Genomic DNA, 18081 nt, shown 5'->3' on the forward strand with positions numbered 1-18081 from the left:
TGGCGGTTCGCTGTCAGGGCGTGTGGGGGTAGGCGTGTGTTTAAATTTAGAACCAACGAAAACAGACTCTCCTGAGGAATAATGCTTCCTCCTTTTTGTGTCTTGGCACCATGAAACTCAGAGCCTTTCCCTGTGTGAAGTGGCTGCAGAAAAGCTCAAAAACAAGTTCCCTCTTGACTTGCATGTGTTCCGATCACGTTTTGTATGCACGCCTTGTGTTCGAGGCCACTGGAAATCATCTTGGAAGGAGCACACTTCACTGGACTTGACTGGGCTGTGTGAGGGGCTGTCACCAGAAAGGGGTAAAGCTGCCAGGGCTGCCAAGGCTCACCAAGGGGCAGCAGCACGGGCAGACGGGACGGAGCACGCACCTGGACAGGGTTGTTAGGGAACAGGACAGAAAGGCTTCGGACTGTGGGGTTTTGACAGGGTGTGTGTAACAGGAGACTGGTAATTAAGGATAACGTCCCGCCCTTATCAGCTTTGTGACCTTGGCCAAGTTCTCTGACCCTGAGCATTCTGTCTATAAAATGGGATAATAATGTTTCTACTTAATTGAATTGTGAACATTCAATGAGTTGCCATATATAAAGCACTTATGACAATGCCTGGCATGTACTATTGCCAAATAAACGTTGTCTGTTCTTATTACTCCCTTTGACAGGAAAGGGTAGTCCAGGTGGGCTCTGAGGGGCAGAGACCCCTGCATCAGCTAGAAGGGGTTAAAGACCTATGTGTTACTCTGGGGCAGAGAGCTTTGACAAAGAGCCTCTCCTAGACCAGACTTGAGTCTGGCTTCCCTGAACACTTTCAACTAGGCCCCCAGTTTTAGACTTCTGCGTGGTCTCTGCATTTTCCAGTTATGTGGAGAATCCCTTTCCTCCATATCTGACCACCCTCCACTATCCCCCAGGGGGTCTCACCATCTCAGCCTAACTTCAGCAAGAGTCCCCCTGGACACTTAACAGTGTCTGACCCACTGACCCTCCCTGCTCCTCAGCTGTCAGTTCCCAATGGCCCATGCTGTCCTTGGGACTAAGCCCAGTTCTTGCACCCTACTGCCACAGCCCTTGCACACGAGAAAGGGGTTCTACAGAAAGTGACCTCAGGGGCGACCTAATCACAAACTCCTAACTGGGCAAGACATGGTGGGTCGCCACCCTCCAGGCCTGTAACTTTAGTCAAAGGTTATCTCTGCCTTAAGCAACCCTGTCCCTAGCTCTTTTGCATCTAGGCGGACACACCTTTGAAATAAGCTGTAATTGCCCGCACCTGAGCACACAACCTCAGCTGTCCCGCAATCTGTCCTGCCTTGCTTTCGCCCGGCTCCGTGTCACCTTCCTGACCCAGACGTCTGCCTTAATTCCAAATGTGTAAGAGAAACTGCGCACTGTCACTCTTCAGAGCATTTGAGGTCTCGCTTCCCAACGAATGCCATCGGTTTGGCGCAAACTCATAAGCATTCTCTTCAGGTATGGACGCTTCTCCCGGGCACACGCTGAGCGAGATTTTTCTCGGTAGTTAAACCATCCCGCTGAGCCTTTCTCTGACACCGCCCTGTAGTTATTAGGACGGTTCTAGAACCCAAGGCCAAGAGGCCAGAGACGCCCTTCCTGAGGCTCCCCCAACCACAGAAGCAAGGGTCCCCATCGGGAGGGCTGGAGCACCCCCTTCTGGAGGAGCGGGCGGCCCCTCTTCCGAGGGCCTGGGGCGGGGCATACGTTGGGGCTCCCCAGACAACCAGCGCCGCTCAGAAGCGCCCAGCGAGACCCGTCTGCGGAGCGCCGAACCCTGCAGCTCAGAACCCGGGAGGCCCGGCCAGGGGAGCGGAAGTCCCGCGAGCTGCACTTCCGGCGGCGGGAAGGGGCGGGGCTGCGCCGCCTTGCGTCACTTCCGGGCGCGGCGAGCGAGGTGAGCGCGGGGTCCGCGGCGGCGGCTGGGCGCCGCCGAGCGGCCCGGGAGGGTGGCGTCGCCGCTCCGTGGGGCCGGCCGGCTCCGCCGTGGGACCGAAGCCTCGGCGGGCGGGCCAGAGGGCGGCGGGCGGGCGGCGCGCCGTGGGGGGCGCGGGCCCCTCGCCGCCGTGCGACCTGCCGCCCTCTGCGCGGCGACCCCGGGAAGTTCCCGGCGAAGCCCGCGCGGGCGGACGCGCTCCCGAACGGGCCTGCGCGTGTTTGGGAGCCGCGAGGGGGTCTGGCCTTGACTGACTGGCGCCCTTCCCTCCCTCCGGCCGTCAACTAAAGGTGCCGTTGAAGTCAGCCAGCCATGGAAGGCAAACCGCTGTTGACGTCCAGACAGAAGACCGAAGTGGTGTGTGGCGTCCCCACGCAGGTGGTCTGCACAGCCTTCAGCAGTCACATCCTGGTGGTGGTGACGCAGTTCGGGAAGATGGGCACCCTGGTCTCCCTGGAGCCCAGCAATGCGGCCGGTGACATCAGCAAGCCTGTGCTCACTACGAAAGTCCTTCTGGGGCAGGACGAGGTGAAGCGGTTGGGAAGGGGCCCCGTGGTGGAGGGAAGGTGGCGTGTGGCTGTCACTTGTCAGGGACACAGAGTGTCTGGTAGGCAAGGCTTGTCCCCTGCCCCGGCCCCCAGCATTTTCTGGGGCCTTCGTGAGTATGAGGGCACCTGCCTGCCGTGGGAGTGCTTTCCTCAGCCCATCAGTATTCTACCCAGTGGGCAAATGGAGGTGTTGGTTTTGTAATGTGGGCCACCGCTCAGTTGGACACAGTCGTGGTGCTTGGTGGTAGCGAGTGGCTGTCCTTGCTCCATTGTGCAAAGGCCCTCCGTGAAATTAGGGGTCCCCTCTGCAGACGTGGTTCCCAGACCAGAGAGCTGCGAGAGACAGGCCTCGGGAAGCAGAGGACAAACTTCGCGGTGCCTCCTTAGCAGTCTGACTGGAGTGTTTTAAGCTGCAGTGAATACAGTCACTGTCACATCCAACTGCTCGGGTGGTGGTTTGATGGTGGCCTGTGATGCCAGTCTGGGTTCCTGGGGGTAACTTAATGAAGTTATTAAGAAAAAAAAAACAGATTTCTTGCAGTTAAAGTGGTTTCTTCCCTTCAGCCTCTCATCCACGTCTTTGCGAAGAATCTGGTGACATTTGTGTCTCAAGAAGCTGGAAACAAAGCGGTCCTTCTCGCCATGGCCATGAAGGACAGAAGCATGGAGGGGCTGAAGGCCTTGAAGGAGGTGATCCAGACGTGCCAGGTGTGGTGACCCCGGAGTTAGCAGTCACACCTGCTGCGCAGACACCCTCCCGATGATTTGAAGACCCCTCCTTCGGTCAGTGTGGCCAGGGAGCTTTCTCGGGTCTAGCACCGGAAGCCAGGAGCAGCATGCACGTCTCCGGCAGACTCGTTTGGCTGCTGACAGTGCCATGGAGCGTGTGCTGGGACAGTCGTGAGTGGTTCTCACGAGGGTTTAAGCAGTTGCACATGATTGAGAGTTGAGAGAATGAGTCGTGGCTTCAATGTGCGATATCACCTATTGGAGGAAATGTTTTTTGTATTAAAAACTAGTCATACCAAAAACCAGAGGGCAAGTCTTTGTTCCGTTTGACTTCATCTCACGAGAAAAGGGTGCAACAGGAGATAGGAGTTAGGGGGCGAGGTCTGGAAGCAGGACCAGCTGGTCTTGGGCAGAGCAGCACCGACGACCCCCTTTCCGGGAACTCGGGGTTCACTTCCTAGGTTCCCATAGAGAGATGCCTGAGGTGACATCAGTACATTCTCAAGATTAAAGGAGATGTTTTTATCTGGTTTCTCTTACAAGCATCGGCTTCTGAAGTCTCGTGTCTTGATTTTGGAATCCCTAGTCTAGGGCAGGTGATGGACAGGCTGGCTCAGCCTACCGGTCTAGCTGACAGAGAATGTAGGCATTTTTGTCCATAGGACCACGGTTCTTTCCGTCAACAGGTGGGGGACCCAAAGCTCGGGAAGGCTCCAGACCTGAATTTGAGTCCAAATTCAGGTCTGCAGCTCTGGTTTTCTGCTTTGGGTCCAAAATGCTTAACAACGGGGCCACCTCCCACTGGGGACCAGACTCAGTGGTCACTGTTCTCACACACATGGCAACCCGGTCCTCAGAACAGCCGGGTGAGGTTGCTGTGGTCATCTGCATGCCACAGTGAGGAAACACGGAGAGTTGCCCCGCTGCTGCTGAATGGCAGAGCTGAGACTTGACCTGGGCGGAGGGCCCCGAGCCCACGCTGCCCACCTGTCACCGGGCCCCTCACTGAGGCCCCTCACAGCCTCCTTTCTCCTAGGCTGAGACTCCGCTCAAGACCCGGCCGTCCTTGTGCAGGACGAAGGCAGGGCTGCCTCCGTGTCTGTCTGGTTTTGTCCCCACGAGCAGCACCTGTACCATCTTTGGAGGCGGGTGGGCAGAGGGGGCCCTGGAGGTGAGGCCAGCCTCTCAGGGTCAGGGTGATCAGTGGTGGCCCCCGTGGAAATGCAGCCGTGCCTGCGTCATTCGCACAGCCCCGTGGCTGCCCAGGAGGCGGTGGCATAAATGACGTGCATCGTCTCAGTCACAGTTCCTTAAGCAGCCTCGCGCCGTCTGGTAGCTGGTAGATGCAGACCGGAAGTGCTCCGTCGTCAGGCCGGCACCTTGCTGCTCTGCTTCCCGATGAACGACGCCGACAGGCCCCGGCCTTCGTCGTCTGCAGTGCTGCTCCAGCCGGCAGGGGCCGCAGGCAGGGCTGTCCGCCTTGTCGCTCCGTAGAGGGGGGGCCTGCACGTGGCACCCACCCTGCCGTCCAGCCGTAACCTCAGCTTCCAGCATCTACGACCCAGTGTGAGTAATGAACTCTGGGCTGGCGAGCCAGCCACGCAGCACGGACCGGCAGAGGGGCCATGCCGGGCCCCTCAGTGGACACGGGGGCACTGCTCTGCTTGGACCAGCACGTGCCCTTGTAGGTCAAGAGGGGTCAGGGAGGGCGGGCTCTGGCCCATGCCGAGCGGTTTATCCAGGGGCTGACGGAGCCCTGGCCCTGGCCCGCAGTGAAAGGAGGGACGGAAGGTCTGCGGGGCCCACCGCTCGCTGCGTGGCGGCTGGAGCTGGGCTGCCCGCCACCTGTGCCAGGTGCCTGAGACGGGACGGGGCAGAGTGGGACGGGGAGGCGCCGGAGGAAATGTGGCAGCTGGGAGGAGAGGAGGGGGTGGGGGAGGGTGACAGAGGGGTCTCAGAGACCCAGGCCTGCAGCAGCACGCGGCATCAGGAGCATGAGGACCCTGTGCCCACCTCACAGACGGGGACCGAGGCCCAGGGCCATCGGCTACAGCACCCACCTGCTGGCTAGGGGCAGACCCACGCATCCTTGACCCCCTGGTAACCAGGCTCATCCCCAGGTCACACCGCTGGAGTGGGAGGGCGGAAGTCAGAGCCACTCCCCATGCAGGGCGAGGAGGGGAGGAAGGAAACAGAAGCGGGGTGGGGGGGGGTGGGGAACAGCTGCACTTGGGTGTGGCAGACACCGTGTCTCCTCACGTCACCCTCACTGCAGCTTGTGAAGTGGGCGTCAGACCCCCACCCACACAGATGGGCCTGAGGTGCAGCTACCCAGAGCCACACCTGGTCAGTGGTCCAGAAAGGTCCACACCTGGATGTCGGTATCTCTGCAGCCAGCTCGCACACCCCGCTGGGCAGTGATGGGACAGACGACGGTCCCAGCCTGGGCAGGGCAAGGTGGAGGGTGTGGCCTGGTGCACCTGGGCGGGTCGGGCGGGCCAGCAGGGCCAGTGGGCTGGCAGTGGAGTCTTCTGCGTGTGGGGAGAGGCCAGAGCTTCCCCAGGAGCAACAGTGTCCAGGGCTGACCCAGGCCACTGTGAGGACGGCGAAGGTCAGGAGGGGCCCCTCTGCGGGGCCTGGCCAGCTGGCCGAGGGAGCCGCCAAGGAGGTGAGCTGTGCGGGGAATGCGTGTGCACATGTGTATGCGCATGCATTTACATGCGTGCACGCACATACGTGTGTGTATGCATGTGTGCACACAGGAAGGGTGCGCTATCCAGGCTGGGGCCCCATGCGCCCCAGGGAGGTGAGGGATCCTGGAGAAAATTGTTCACGTCTTAAGATTCTGAGAGGCACAGCCCCTCCGCCCCCACCCCCCTCTAGCCCAGATGCCGTGTCCCCTGAGAGACACAGGATGCCCTGGTCTCAGGCCGGCCTGGCTAGTCCTGGCCCAGGTGAGCACCCCACCCACCAGGTACACACCCGGGGCTGGCAGGTTATTCTGGGGCGATGGACATGTACAGACAGGCCCCGGACACACAGGCAACGGGCCCAGGGGAGGGACAGACTGGGCATGGGCGGGAAAGAGGGCCAGGAAAGAGGGCCAGGAGCATGCAACGAAGTCTCAGAGACCCCGAACTGGGGATCCACTGGGCTGGCAGGGGGCAGGGCGGGTGAGCCCCGTGGGCTGCAAACAAGCCCACGACGGAGACAGCCGGGCCCGAGTGCTGAGGCCGCAGCAGCCTGCGGCCACTCTGAAAGCAACAGGTACAGGGCGGCCAACGCCCGCCGAGCCCCGCTCTGACCGAGGCCGACCTGCTGTACCTGGCGGTTCCAGTCGCTGTGAGAACTGAGGCTGAGAAAGGCCCAGGGTCCAGACAGAGTGAGTGGGGGGACAGGGCCCGTCTCCAGCCGCCGCCCCTCCTCCCTCGCGTGTAACCAGGAACCCAGGCCGGCAGTGGGTCCCAGTGCAGTCACCCTCGGTCACAGGCCATGGTGGAAGCAGCTGAGTCAGGGCTCATTGCGCGGTGGGGACAAGGCTCAGGGGCCAATCCTGCCATTTCCTGGGTGCCAACGGGAAAGACCCCAGGGGAGAGCCAAAGGACTCAGGTGGGGCTGGCCTGGGGAGGCAGGGTGTCGGGTCACCCCCAGCCCCTCTGGCCCCAACCCATCTCTGTGGGCCCAGAGGGAGCAGCTCTCAGCTATGGAAGGCGCTGGGGGCAGGCAAGGCGGGAGGGGAGTCTGTCCCTGTGGGAGAGGAGCCACCTGCCATTAGAGACGTCCCCAGATGGCAGGCCCGCCTGGAAAGGGGCAAGCCTCGGGGCCAAGGACCGCAGGCACCAGGTCCCTGGGGCGCAAGGCGGGTGCTGGGGCCTTAGGTCTGGGACGGGCTGGGACGGGCCTTAGGTCTGGGACGGGCTGGTGTCTTCTCAGCCACCCGCGACCTGGCCAGGAGCTGCCAGGAGTCCCCTCACCCGGACAGAGCGAACGGCGGTCAGAGGCCTCCGCTGCCCGGGTCTGGGCGGGAAGGTCCGTCCTGCCACAGGCTTGGTCAGCGTCCCGCCCCAGGCAGGGCGAGCAGGCCCAGCCGGCCCGGCCACCTCTCCTGTGTGGGCGTGGGTTGTGACACTGGTCAACAGGGACCAGACCTCATTCAGCCAAGAACCCCACAAGCAGCCGGTCAGCCTCTGCCCAGCCACCCAGACACGGGGCTGACCTCTCGCTTCCCAGACCGGGCACCCTGTGTTCGTTGTGCAGGGCTCAGCACAGCCGTCTCCTCTGTCACCTGGGGGCGGACGCCTCATCCCCCCATGGCCTCCTGCTGCGTCACAGGCCACGCCCTGTCTGAGGTCCTGCTCCAGGGGTCCAGACCCTGGGAGCACCGCCTGGCCCCCTTCCCCTGAGCACAGAGCACAGCAAGTGGGGTTGCTGTGCCCCCAGCAGCAGCAGGAGCCCCCAGCATGCCATAGCCCGGGGGGGGCCAGAGGGCCCCAAATCCTCTTTACAGATGAGAAAACAGAGGCCCAGAGCAGCGAAGGGGCTGCCGAGGGGTCGAGGCCACAGAGAGCACGAGGAGCTGCGGGCCGGGCTGTCTCCGGAGTGACTGGGTCAGGAAGCCAGGGAAGAAAGGTGGTGGGGATGGCCGAAGGCCCCGTATGTGCTGAGCCCCAGGCTTATCGCACACAAGACCCAGGCAGGAAGGGCTCGAAGGAACCAAAGCTGCCCTGTGAGGCAAAGCCATGGCCCAAAGTGTTCAGCTTCTGGAGTGGGAAAGTTTCGGAGCCAGGGCTCTCCGGAGGCCTTCCTGGAGGCGGTGGCTGAACAAGCACTGGACAGCACCAGACAGCTGTGAGATCAGCCCAGAAATGACCCTGGGTCTGGCCTCCACCGCCAGAAGGGGCTTCCCAGGGATGAGGGACCCTTAGGGGCCACAAGCCAGCTCAGCGGGTGTCAGACCCCTCACCCCCACTTGCCGCCGGCATGCTACCAGCCTCATCAGAAAGTACTGCCTCTCCTCACCGTGCGAGACGCCTTCAGCCAAAAGGGCAGAACGTCGGCTGGCCTTCCCCGAAGCCGGAGCCCCTCGGGGCCCCCAGAGGCCTGGCCCTGGGGACGCCGGCATCTCGCCCCACCCTCCGCTGCCCACGTGGTCGTCCCCAGCGTCAGCCTGGGACAGACCGAGGCCTCGGTGTCCCCACCTGTCGCGTGAGCAGGTCTCCTGCGCCCCTGCCAGCTCGATTTTGGGGTCTTCACGTTTCGAGGGAGCTGTTATCGTAACCGCCTGTAAGGACAGCGTCCCGGGCAGAGCGGCCTGCACACTCGGAGCCGATGCTTCTGCAGACGCCGGGCCCTGGCTGCACGTGGGGGCTCAGGGCAGCACCTCCGGCCTGCAGGGCACGCTCGCTTGGGCTGGAGAAGGGACAGGCCGCGCTGGGAGCTGGGAGTGCACCAGGTTCCGGAAGCTCCCGTGGGGCGAAGGCAGGCAGCAGGCCGAAGCCGCAGGTGGATGTGGGTGTCAGGTGGAACTTACAGAGACAGTGGGAGAGAGGCGGTGGCACCTGAGGCGGAGGAGCAGCCGGCTGGGAGCAGAGGTGGCACGAAGGTCGCCCCGCAGCGCGTGGGGAGCAGGGAGGGGCGGGGGCGGCTCAGGCGGGGCCTCAGGCTTCAGCAGCTCGGGCCTCCCTGGGGGATGGTGTGAGCAGAGAGCGAGGCAGCGGGTGGTGATGGCTTCGCCCTGGACCCTCCCGTGCCCCTGGGGTCCCTGGACACATGGACGAGCCTCTCTGACTGCTCCCCCCCGCCCGCCGTTCCCGCCTCTAAAAGGGCTCAGTGATTGCAGTAACATGGGCCTTGACCCCTACGGGGAGGGTCATGTGTCACAAAGGACAGGACTGTGTGGCCCCAAAAGAGCACAGAGCAGACGCCTCTTCCCAGTACCCACGGTGGGTATGTACGCAGAGCGGGGCCCCCACCCCGCCACCTCCCAGACCCCGAGCGGCCGACCTGGGGCAGGTGGGTCAGGCTCTCGAGTTGAGCTCCAGGCCCCCTCTGTCACTCCTGCCTGCCCAAAACCCAAACTGCTTGTGGTGCGCCTCTTGGGAACTAGACTTTCTAAACTGGGGTGAGTCTCCTAAGGACTCGAACCCACTCCCGACACCCCACATGCTCTGGATGGGTGTGGCTGCCGCCTATGTCCACCCAGGACTTTCACCCCAACGACAACCGTGTCCATGGTGTGGTCACTCCCAACGTGCCCCGTTTGGGCCTGCACTGAGAAACCTCCGGCCCAGCTTGGCCCCCCGCAGAGCCCCCACCTGTCCCAGGAGGCAGCTGGCACCGGCAGGTGAGGGCACCTGGCGGCCAGCCGCTTCCTGCGAGCCAGCTGCCGCTGAGCAGACGCCTGAGGGATAGAGTGTCCCCAGTGGGAGGGGACAGCCCTCTGCCCCTCCCCTCTCCTCAGTCCCTCCCTGTAGCCCGGAGCTCAGGTGGGCCATCGGAGGTGAGACCAGTGGCCCCACCCTGGCTCTGCCTCCAGGCAGAGCCCCCCCCACTGTGGGGCAGCCACTGGAGGCCGCATGGCCACACGAATGACCAGCCAGGCTTCCCTAGAGGCCAGGCCTCCCGGGGCTGGGCCCAGCGCTTCCTGCCTGCGAGGTAGGCCCGGGCCCTGTGACCGAGGCTGGAGGCAGGGGAGGCCGGAAAGGCCCTCCTTAAGCTGGAGGAGGGAGGTGCCCGGGGGCCAGCAGGGTGGCATGTGGATGTGAGCCTAGCAGGTGGCTGAGCTGGGCACCCAGCCGGCCTGGCAGGTCTCCGGGGCCAAAGGGAGCCAGGCTGCATCGCCCCCTGAAACCCACGGCTGCAGGCCTAGGCATGCTAGGCAACTAGGGCTCCTCACTTTCCAGATGTCTTTGGCCCCTAAAATGCGGGTTCTCCACAATCCCGTGGCACCAGAGATGGGGACTGCCCGCCCCAGGCCACAGCCAGGGGGCTAATGTCCGTGCCCAAGTGGCTGGGCCCTGGGAGGGAGGCGCCCCAGCCCAGGCCTTGGAGCGGGGTCCCTGTGCACAGAGGGCGCCCAGGGCCAGGGAGTCAGGGAAAGTGGGCAGGGTGTCCAGGCGCCGACTCCTGTGGAAGGGACAGGGGCCCGTGCTGGGCAGCCCGGGGCGTTCCCGCAGGAGGGGCCCTCCCTCTCCCGGGCCTGGGCCGCATCTGGCCTCCAGGCACCTTTGCCCTCTCCCCACCCCCGCACCTTCCCTGCCTCTGCAGATGACTGACGCCATGGGGCTCCCGGGGACGGGGACGGCCGGCAGCCCCCTGCTGGCGGACCATGGGGGAAACAGCTCCCAGGGGGCCGCCCCACTGTTCCTCACCACGGCGCTGGCCCGCGGCGTCTCGGGCATCTTCGTGTGGACCGCCCTGCTGCTCACCTGCCACCAGGTAAGCCCTGTGCTCTGCACCACCTCGTGACACCACCTCAGGGCGCCACGGCCTCAGCTCAGCCTGGCCCCGCGGGATCCTGGGGTCTGAAACGCTGGCCTTGGCGTTGACGTCAGAGGCCTGGCTGCACCGAGCAGTGGCCAGGGCCCGGGGCGGGCGGGCGGGGGGGCCCGCTCCTCAGGAGCTGGGCCTGCGGATGGCGGGCTCCGGCAGGCAGAGAGCAGGGGGCCTTCACCCGGGTGTTCCGTCAGTCCGTCACTGAGGTCAGTGGTGTCCCCTCGGGGGAGCCGCGACTCCACTCGGGGGAGCCGGGAAGGGGGTCAGAGGATAGCTTCTGGGGAGGGACGCAGGGGGCAGAAGCTGGGTGCCTGGCTTGGGGGGACGGGACGGCCCCCAGAAGTTGCAGCACCAGGCCAGCGGGACGGTCCTGAGCACAGGGCCGGCAGCGGAGGTCCTGAGAGTTCTCGGACTTGCAGAAAAGACTGGAAGGGCAGGCCCGGCCTGAGAGGCAGGGAGCAGGGAGCAGGAGCCCCTGGCGGGCCAGAGAGGGCCGCCTGGGCTAGAGGCGCTCAGGACACGAGGCAGCCCCGAACTTCGGTGTGGGGTGCGGTCTTCAGCCTTGGGTGCCAGGGAGCCAGGCAGGCTGGTGACGGGCAGCTGCGGGGAGACCGTCAGGGCAGTGCGGCCGACATTGGCGTAGGGACTGGATTGGAGGGTGAGCCGGGGGCAGGGGGCCGTCAGGAGACCGGCGGGCAGGGAAGTGGGCAGCCCTCTCGGTGAGTCACCTTTCTGGCCTTGAACAACCAGGTGCACCGTACACATGACAACCGTTAAGCGTGGGCCACGAGGACTGAGTGCAGCTGAGGGGGCTGGGGAAGTGGTCCCTCCTCGTGGAGGCCATCAGGGAGGACTGCCTGCAGGAGGCGGCGCCGATGCCATCTCGCCCAGCTGCCCTCGGCACCTGGGCAGGTGGCCTGGACAGCTGGGTGGCACACTTGCATTTGGAGGGAACCACACCTTCCCGCCTGGGGCAGAACGGCCAGGTCAGGGCTTGGCTGTGATCTCTAGGACAAAGAGCTCAGCAACCACGGTCTGGGCCTTGGCTTCCCTATGTCTAGCCCGGACATCCTTGTAACTTGAGGACCAGCGAGTGTGTGCCTGAGCTTCCCAGGCCCCGCTGCCCGCCCCACTGCCGGGCCCGCTGCCCATATGAGCCCAACGGGGCAGAAGGGAACACAGCTCCTCGCTTTAAAGACAGGAAGTAGGCTGAAGATGACAGCGGCTTGCCAAGGCCACTCCGCCAGGCGGCGCTGGCACCGGGAGCAGAGTCCCGGTCTCCCGGTGGCTGGCCGTGCCCTGCCCACTGTGCCAGCTGGGGAGGGAGCGGCTGATAAGGGGCGGGTCCCGGTCCCGTCTCTCCCTGTGCTGAGCCCGAGGAAGCTGGGCACACACAGCTCTGCACACGCCACTCCCTCTGCCCAGCCTGCCCTTCCCACCGTCTCTCCACGGACGGCACCTCCTCCAGGAGGCCTTCCGGGGGCGCTGTGAGACCACAGCCAGCCACTGGCTTCCCAGTGCCCCCTCCCCTTTAAGACACTCAGTTTCTCCAGTTCTCGTGGACAATGCGAGAATCCTGAAAGGTTCGCGGGCGAGCTCCGCCGCTCCCGTCTCCCCGCGCCCAGGCGGGGGAGAGCGCTGTCTCTCCGCGCGCCCGAGCGTGCGTCTCCAGGGGCTTGGCGTCCTCCTCGGCTCGTCCTAACGGTTCCGCGTCATGCTCCGTCAGAGCACATCCCCGTTGTCCCCGCTGCGTGCCTGTGCGTGGCTGCAGCACGCGACCAGCCGGCCACCACAAGTGCGGGGGTTACAGTGCATCACCACGAGCGAATCCTCCACAGGGGCCAAAGGGTCCCAGCCCTTTCCCCGTCCCCATGGAAATGCCAGCCTGCCTTCCGGAACGCCTGTCCTCGGGGGCTATGACCGTCCCCCGGGAGTCTCCTGGGCTGGGTGACCAAATGCACGAGCCACGGGCAAATGAGTGTCCGCTCGCAGTGGCCCACAGCGGGGTGGCGGGTGGCCCCACGTCCCCCCACGACCCCCAAGCCCGGCCTGGCTCCGCCCTCCCAGATCTACCTGCACCTGCGCTTCTACACCGTCCCCAACGAGCAGCGCTACGTCATCCGCCTGCTGCTCATCGTGCCCGTCTACGCCTTCAGCTCCTGGCTCAGCCTCCTCCTCCTGGGGGCCCGCCAGCACCACATCTACCTGGATTCGGTGCGAGACTGCTACGAAGGTGAGCCGCGGCTCCGTGCGCAGCCCTGACGGCCCAGGAGGCCGGAGGCTGGGCCGAGCGAGGGGCCGTGGGGTCACTGGTGCCCAGGGGAGCTGTGGACGTGGGACACAGAACTCCCGGACTCCCAAGGGGAGCGTTGGGGCTACAGCCAGGCCTGCCTGGAGCCAGGACGGGAAGTGGGGCCCTAGACAGGGTGGAGACGTCAGAGCCGCAGAGGCTGCTAGGGGCGCGGGGGTGGCCTGTGGTCCCAGGGCCAGGCTGGGAGCCCCCGGGGGAGGGGGTCCTGCTGTGCGACCTGATCCTCAGTCTGCCCTCCGAGGACACCGAGGAGTCGTGTGGGGGTCAAGTGTGGGGTTGGGAGGCGTGATGCCCACGTGGGCGCCCGGACTCACGGCCACCGTGCCCGCCCTGGGCCCGCAGCCTTTGTCATTTACAGTTTCCTGAGCCTCTGCTTCCAGTACCTGGGGGGCGAGAGCACAATCATGGCCGAGATCCGGGGAAAGCCCATCCAGTGAGCACCCCGCCCCCCACGCCCCGGCAGGCAGCGGGTGGCCAGGGCCGCGCCTACAGGGGCTTATCTTGGGACTTGTATGAGCAGGTCCAGCTGCCTCTACGGCACCTGCTGCCTCCGGGGCGTGGCCTACTCCGTGGGGTTCCTACGCTTCTGCAAGCAGGTGAGCTGGCTCCCCGGCCCCCAGCCGCCCCTCGCTGCGCACGCGCACGCGCTGCCCGCGCAGCCGCGCCCCTCACTCGGTTCCCCCACTGCAGGCCACGCTGCAGTTCTGCGTCGTGAAGCCTGTCATGGCCTTAGTCACCATCGTGCTGCAGGCGGTTGGCAAATACCACGATGGAGACTTCAAGTAAGGCCGGCAGGGAGGGTGGGCCTGGCCGGGCCGCTGGGAGGCAGGCTCTGCACGTGAGGACGGCCTCGCCTCTCGGCGAGGCCATGGCAAACCCGCCCCGAGGAGTGGGCCCAGGCTGCGAGGCCGCTCCACTCTGCAGCGGCCTGCCCAGAGGACAGGGAGGGCCGGACTTCAGGGCAGTGGCCCAAGGCCCGCATCTCACACATGCTCACACACGCTCATGCACACACAGTGCCCACATGTGCACACACACATGCTCACACACATGCTCACACGCCTGCTGTGTCCACGGCGTAGGGGCCGTTCCTTCGGGCTGTTCCCAGGTGGATGGGGAGAGGGGCGGACCTGCCCACCGGAGGGAAGCCACAGGTCGGGGTCACGCGTGGGGAGGCGGCAGGGGTCGCGGGTCCCACTCTGACCCCTGGCACCTGCTCTGGCCCCCAGCATCCACAGCGGCTACCTCTACGTCACCCTCATCTACAACGCCTCCGTCAGCCTGGCTCTCTACGCCCTGTTCCTTTTCTACTTCGCCACCAGGGAGCTTCTGCAGCCCTTCGAGCCGGTCCTCAAGTTCCTCACCATCAAGGCCGTCATCTTCCTCTCTTTCTGGCAGGGTGGGTGGGGCGGCGGAGGGTTCCACCCCCAGCGCCCCCAGGCCCAGCCTGTAGCGTAGGTCAGTGACACAGCCCTCTCAGCGGGAAGATGGACAGCTCTGGTGCAGACATGCGAGCAGTGGCGGGGCCCCGTCCCCCCACTTGGCAGAGGCAGACAACGCGGCGGGCCCAGGTCTGGGGCTGGGGAGGTCAGGGAGACCCTTGGGGAGCCCCTGGAGGTTGGCTGTGCCGAAACCCCAGCTTCCTGGGCCCTTGCGAACCTTGCTCTTCCCCTCCGTGGTGGACGCCCCAGCCCGGGAGCCTTTGCGGGGCCCTGAGCCTCGTCCTTTCCTCGGACCCCCAAACCAGCACTGGTGGGATTCTTGGGTGGAGTCAGCGCCAGTCCAGCATCTTGTTCGGGGCGGGTACCTAAGTGGCCGTCACTACCCACAGGGATGTTGCTGGCCATTCTGGAGAGGTGCGGGGTCATCCCCGAGGTCCAGACTGTGGATGGGAGCAGGGTGGGGGCCGGCACGCTGGCCGCCGGCTACCAGAACTTCATCATCTGCATTGAGATGCTGTTTGCCTCCATCGCCCTGCGCTATGCCTTCACGTGCCAGGTGTATGCCGAAAAGGACCACTCGCCAGGTACATGGGCCCTGCCAGCGGGCTGGACCGCCTGCAGCTCCCGGGCTGGCACAGTCATGCCGCAGGGTGGGTGTCCCCAGCCCCCCTCCCCTCCCCCTGGGCCCGCTCAGCAGCACACCACCATTCCCCACAGGCCCAGGGCATGCCCGCCTGAGAGACAGGGAGCCCCCAGACCCCACCCACGCCTACGCTGCGGCCCCGCCCCTCGCCCACGCACAGACTGCGGCCCCGCCCCTCGCCCACGCACAGACTGCGGCCCCGCCCCTCACCCACGCACGCGCTGCGGCCCCGCCCCTCACCCACGCCCACACCCACGCTGCTGCGGCCCCGCCCCTCGCCCACGCACATACTGCGGCCGCTCCCCTCACCCACGCAGAGCCCCGCCCCTCACCCACGCCCACACCCACGCTGCTGCGGCCCCGCCCCTCACCCACGCACGCGCTGCGGCCCCAGGCCCAGGGGCACCTTTGCAGAGCATCTCCAGTGGCCTCAAGGAGACTGTGAGCCCGCAGGACATCGTGCAGGACGCCATCCACAACTTCTCGCCCACGTACCAGCACTACGCGCAGCAGGCCACGCACGAGGCATCGGGGCCCGGCCTGGGCAGGCTGCCCTCACCCGGCACCCACCCCAGCGTGGCTGGACGGTCTGGCGGGGGCAGGAAGAGCCGCAGCATGGAGAAGAGGGTGCTGATCCCCTCGGAGGAGCTGTAGGGACTGGATGGTCCCTGCCTCCGGGGAAGGACCGGGCCCCTTGCCCACCACGCACTTGCCAAAGGTCAAGCCTCTCCGCCAAGACCACCTGCCAGGCTGTGGAGCCCACTCACTCCCCACCCTGCCTGCCCGCTCATGCGGCCACCGACACTGCAGGGTCAGCGTGGCCTTCCTGAGGGACAGATCCCAGGCTGGGCAGCAGCGGGAAAGGGTGGTCGCGGAGCACGGCCGGCAGATAGCACTGGAACCGTGGCCGTGCAGGGGGCGGGGCGGCTCGGCTGGGCCTTGCTGTGGCCCCTGTGGGCTCCTGGGAGAGGGGCTGGCGCTGCTCCACACACTGTCCAGTTATGGGGCCAGCCCTCTGCCTGGGCAGGATGTGCCTCATGTGGGCCTGGGGGTGCCCAGGGCTCCCAGTGACCCCACTTATTTATACATAAATGCCTGGGTTTCTAGCGGCTCTCCTGGTCTCTGTCCCTGCAGGGTTGGCCTCTGATGGCCGGACCATGAGGAGGTGGTTGTGCTGAGTCTGGGTGTTTCCTCAGAATGGGTCTCACACTGGACCAGCCCTCAGAGGGGCGCGAGGCCACCTGTGCAAAGCCCAGGGGTGTGGAGGGGCTGGAACCTGGAGCCTGCCTCTTGTGGCTCCCCACGTGCTCCAGGTGGGTGCCCAAGAGCTGAGAGGGCCTCGCCTCGGACATAGGCCCGCTGGCCCCCCCCCCCCCCCCCCCCCCGCCCCCAAGCTGCGGTAACAGGAGACAGCGTAGAGAAGCAGCCAGGTGGGGGAGGGTGGGGGGCGCCTCCCCGCGCACCTGTGGCTGGGCCTGGGAAGGCAGCGAGGGTCTCGGATTCAGCAGGGCTTGACCTGGCCCGGGGTGCCCACGAGGAGTAGGGACCCTCTTGCCGCCTTGCTCTCTGGGCTGGGGACATGGGACTCAAGGCCAGCGGCCTCTCACAGGGCACAGCTGGCTGCGTGATAAGACAGGCCAAGCCTTCCCTGGCGGCTGCCGGAAGAGTTCCCCACCCGCCTTATCGTGTCCCCTGCTCCCCCTTCCCTGCCCCCCACCCCCCACGTTGGCGCTTGTGCAGCTCCCAGGACCAGGACACCCGCATCGCAGTCTGCAGGGTGGGGAGGGCACAGCGCTCCCCGGGGACCTATAGCCCAGGAGGGAGGCTTTCTGGAGGCTGCAGCTGCAGGCACGATGCCAGGGCCCTGCTGTGGGCAGGGTGCTGCCCGCAGGCCTTTACCCATGGAGGGAGTCTGGGGGGGCCCAGAGCTGTGTGCACAGAGGGCTGGAGAGCCAGGCATGGGCTCCTGGCTGTTGGGCGCCCTCGGGCCAGGCCCCTGATGGGGCAGACCCCCCGCTGGGCTCCGGGCTTTGGATGGGGAAACAGGCCGGTGTCTCCTGAGCCCCTGTGTGCCAGGCACCAGGTGAGGGCACACCTGATCCTCATGGCAGCCCAGGAAGGTGGTCCTGGCAGAGCCACTTGCCCAAGGTCACAGATGGCAAGGGGTGGGCCAAGTCCACGAAGGCCAGTTCCCCTGGTCCTGGCTCCTAGGACTGTTCTGCCTGTGGACAGCTCGGAGCACAGCTGTGAGGACGAGTCATGGGGCCCAGAGCTCCAGCCACGTGCAGGCGGCACAGAGGCCCCGGGCAGACCAGGGCTGCTGCCTGGGCCTCGCTGGCCTCGCCTCCCCGGGACACCGCGTGGCCAGAGGTAGCCAGGCAGGCAGGGGCAGCTGGGCCTGGCTTTGGCGGTGTCATCTGTGAGGTGGCCCCAGCATCCCACCGAGAGAACAGGCAGGCGGCCTGGGGCAGGGTGTCCAGGAACAACTCCCCAGAAGCCCAGTGCAGGCCGGGTCTGTGCCTCTCCGGCTCACGCCCACAGGCTTGTCACCAGCTCTGCTCACGGTGCCACTGTGCCGAGCGGTCATCCCCACAGCAATGGCAGGAGGGAGCTCGAGGCGTAGAGGGGAAGGCCCCGCAGGAAGCCACCCACGTGGCCACACTGCTGCTGTTGATGACGATGCGCTGTCCCGGTCAGCTCCGCACAGCGGGGCAGGAGGCCTGGCAGGTTCCAGAAGCCCTGACACCAGGCTTACTTGGAGGCTTGACCTTTCAGAGGCCGAGGCCAGGTGCTGACCTGTTTGTCCCTGGGAGGGACAGTGGGGGGCTGCTCACCACGGAAGGACAGCTGGGGTGGGCCCTGGCTCCCGGCTTTTTTGGGGGGCATACGCTTACCTTAGACCATCCTGCAGGCACTCTGCCATCCTCCCCAGGCCAACCCCAACCTCCTGCCAGCTTACCCAGA

General features: G+C 65.4%; 2 protein-coding genes across 4 annotated transcripts; both read left to right on the forward strand.

Annotated features, from left to right (window-relative positions):
• Positions 1 to 1862: 1862 nt before the first annotated feature.
• PSMG3 (proteasome assembly chaperone 3) lies at positions 1863 to 3534 on the forward strand. 2 transcript variants are annotated; one of them, XM_016119112.2, is made up of 3 exons: positions 1863 to 1911; positions 2241 to 2478; positions 3063 to 3534. In XM_016119112.2, exons 2-3 carry the CDS (start codon positions 2263 to 2265, stop codon positions 3213 to 3215), a joined length of 369 nt encoding a protein of 122 aa, XP_015974598.1. In that variant the 5' UTR covers positions 1863 to 1911; positions 2241 to 2262; the 3' UTR covers positions 3216 to 3534. The 2 variants fall into 2 exon arrangements, with proteins under 2 accessions (XP_015974598.1, XP_015974597.1); XM_016119111.2 differs by lacking the exon at positions 1863 to 1911 and having other exon boundaries at positions 1989 to 2478.
• A 5729-nt stretch (positions 3535 to 9263) lies between these two features.
• Positions 9264 to 16469, forward strand: TMEM184A (transmembrane protein 184A). 2 transcript variants are annotated; one of them, XM_016119106.2, is made up of 9 exons: positions 9264 to 9570; positions 10494 to 10664; positions 12789 to 12954; positions 13375 to 13465; positions 13553 to 13628; positions 13723 to 13814; positions 14262 to 14431; positions 14864 to 15058; positions 15512 to 16469. In XM_016119106.2, exons 2-9 carry the CDS (start codon positions 10494 to 10496, stop codon positions 15769 to 15771), a joined length of 1221 nt encoding a protein of 406 aa, XP_015974592.2. In that variant the 5' UTR covers positions 9264 to 9570; the 3' UTR covers positions 15772 to 16469. The 2 variants fall into 2 exon arrangements, with proteins under 2 accessions (XP_015974592.2, XP_015974591.2); XM_016119105.2 differs by lacking the exon at positions 9264 to 9570 and adding an exon at positions 9688 to 9881.
• The last annotated feature ends 1612 nt before the right edge of the window (positions 16470 to 18081 follow it).

This window comes from Rousettus aegyptiacus, unplaced genomic scaffold (assembly GCF_014176215.1).
Source record: "Rousettus aegyptiacus isolate mRouAeg1 unplaced genomic scaffold, mRouAeg1.p scaffold_m13_p_7, whole genome shotgun sequence".
NCBI classification, from domain to species: Eukaryota; Metazoa; Chordata; class Mammalia; order Chiroptera; family Pteropodidae; genus Rousettus; species Rousettus aegyptiacus.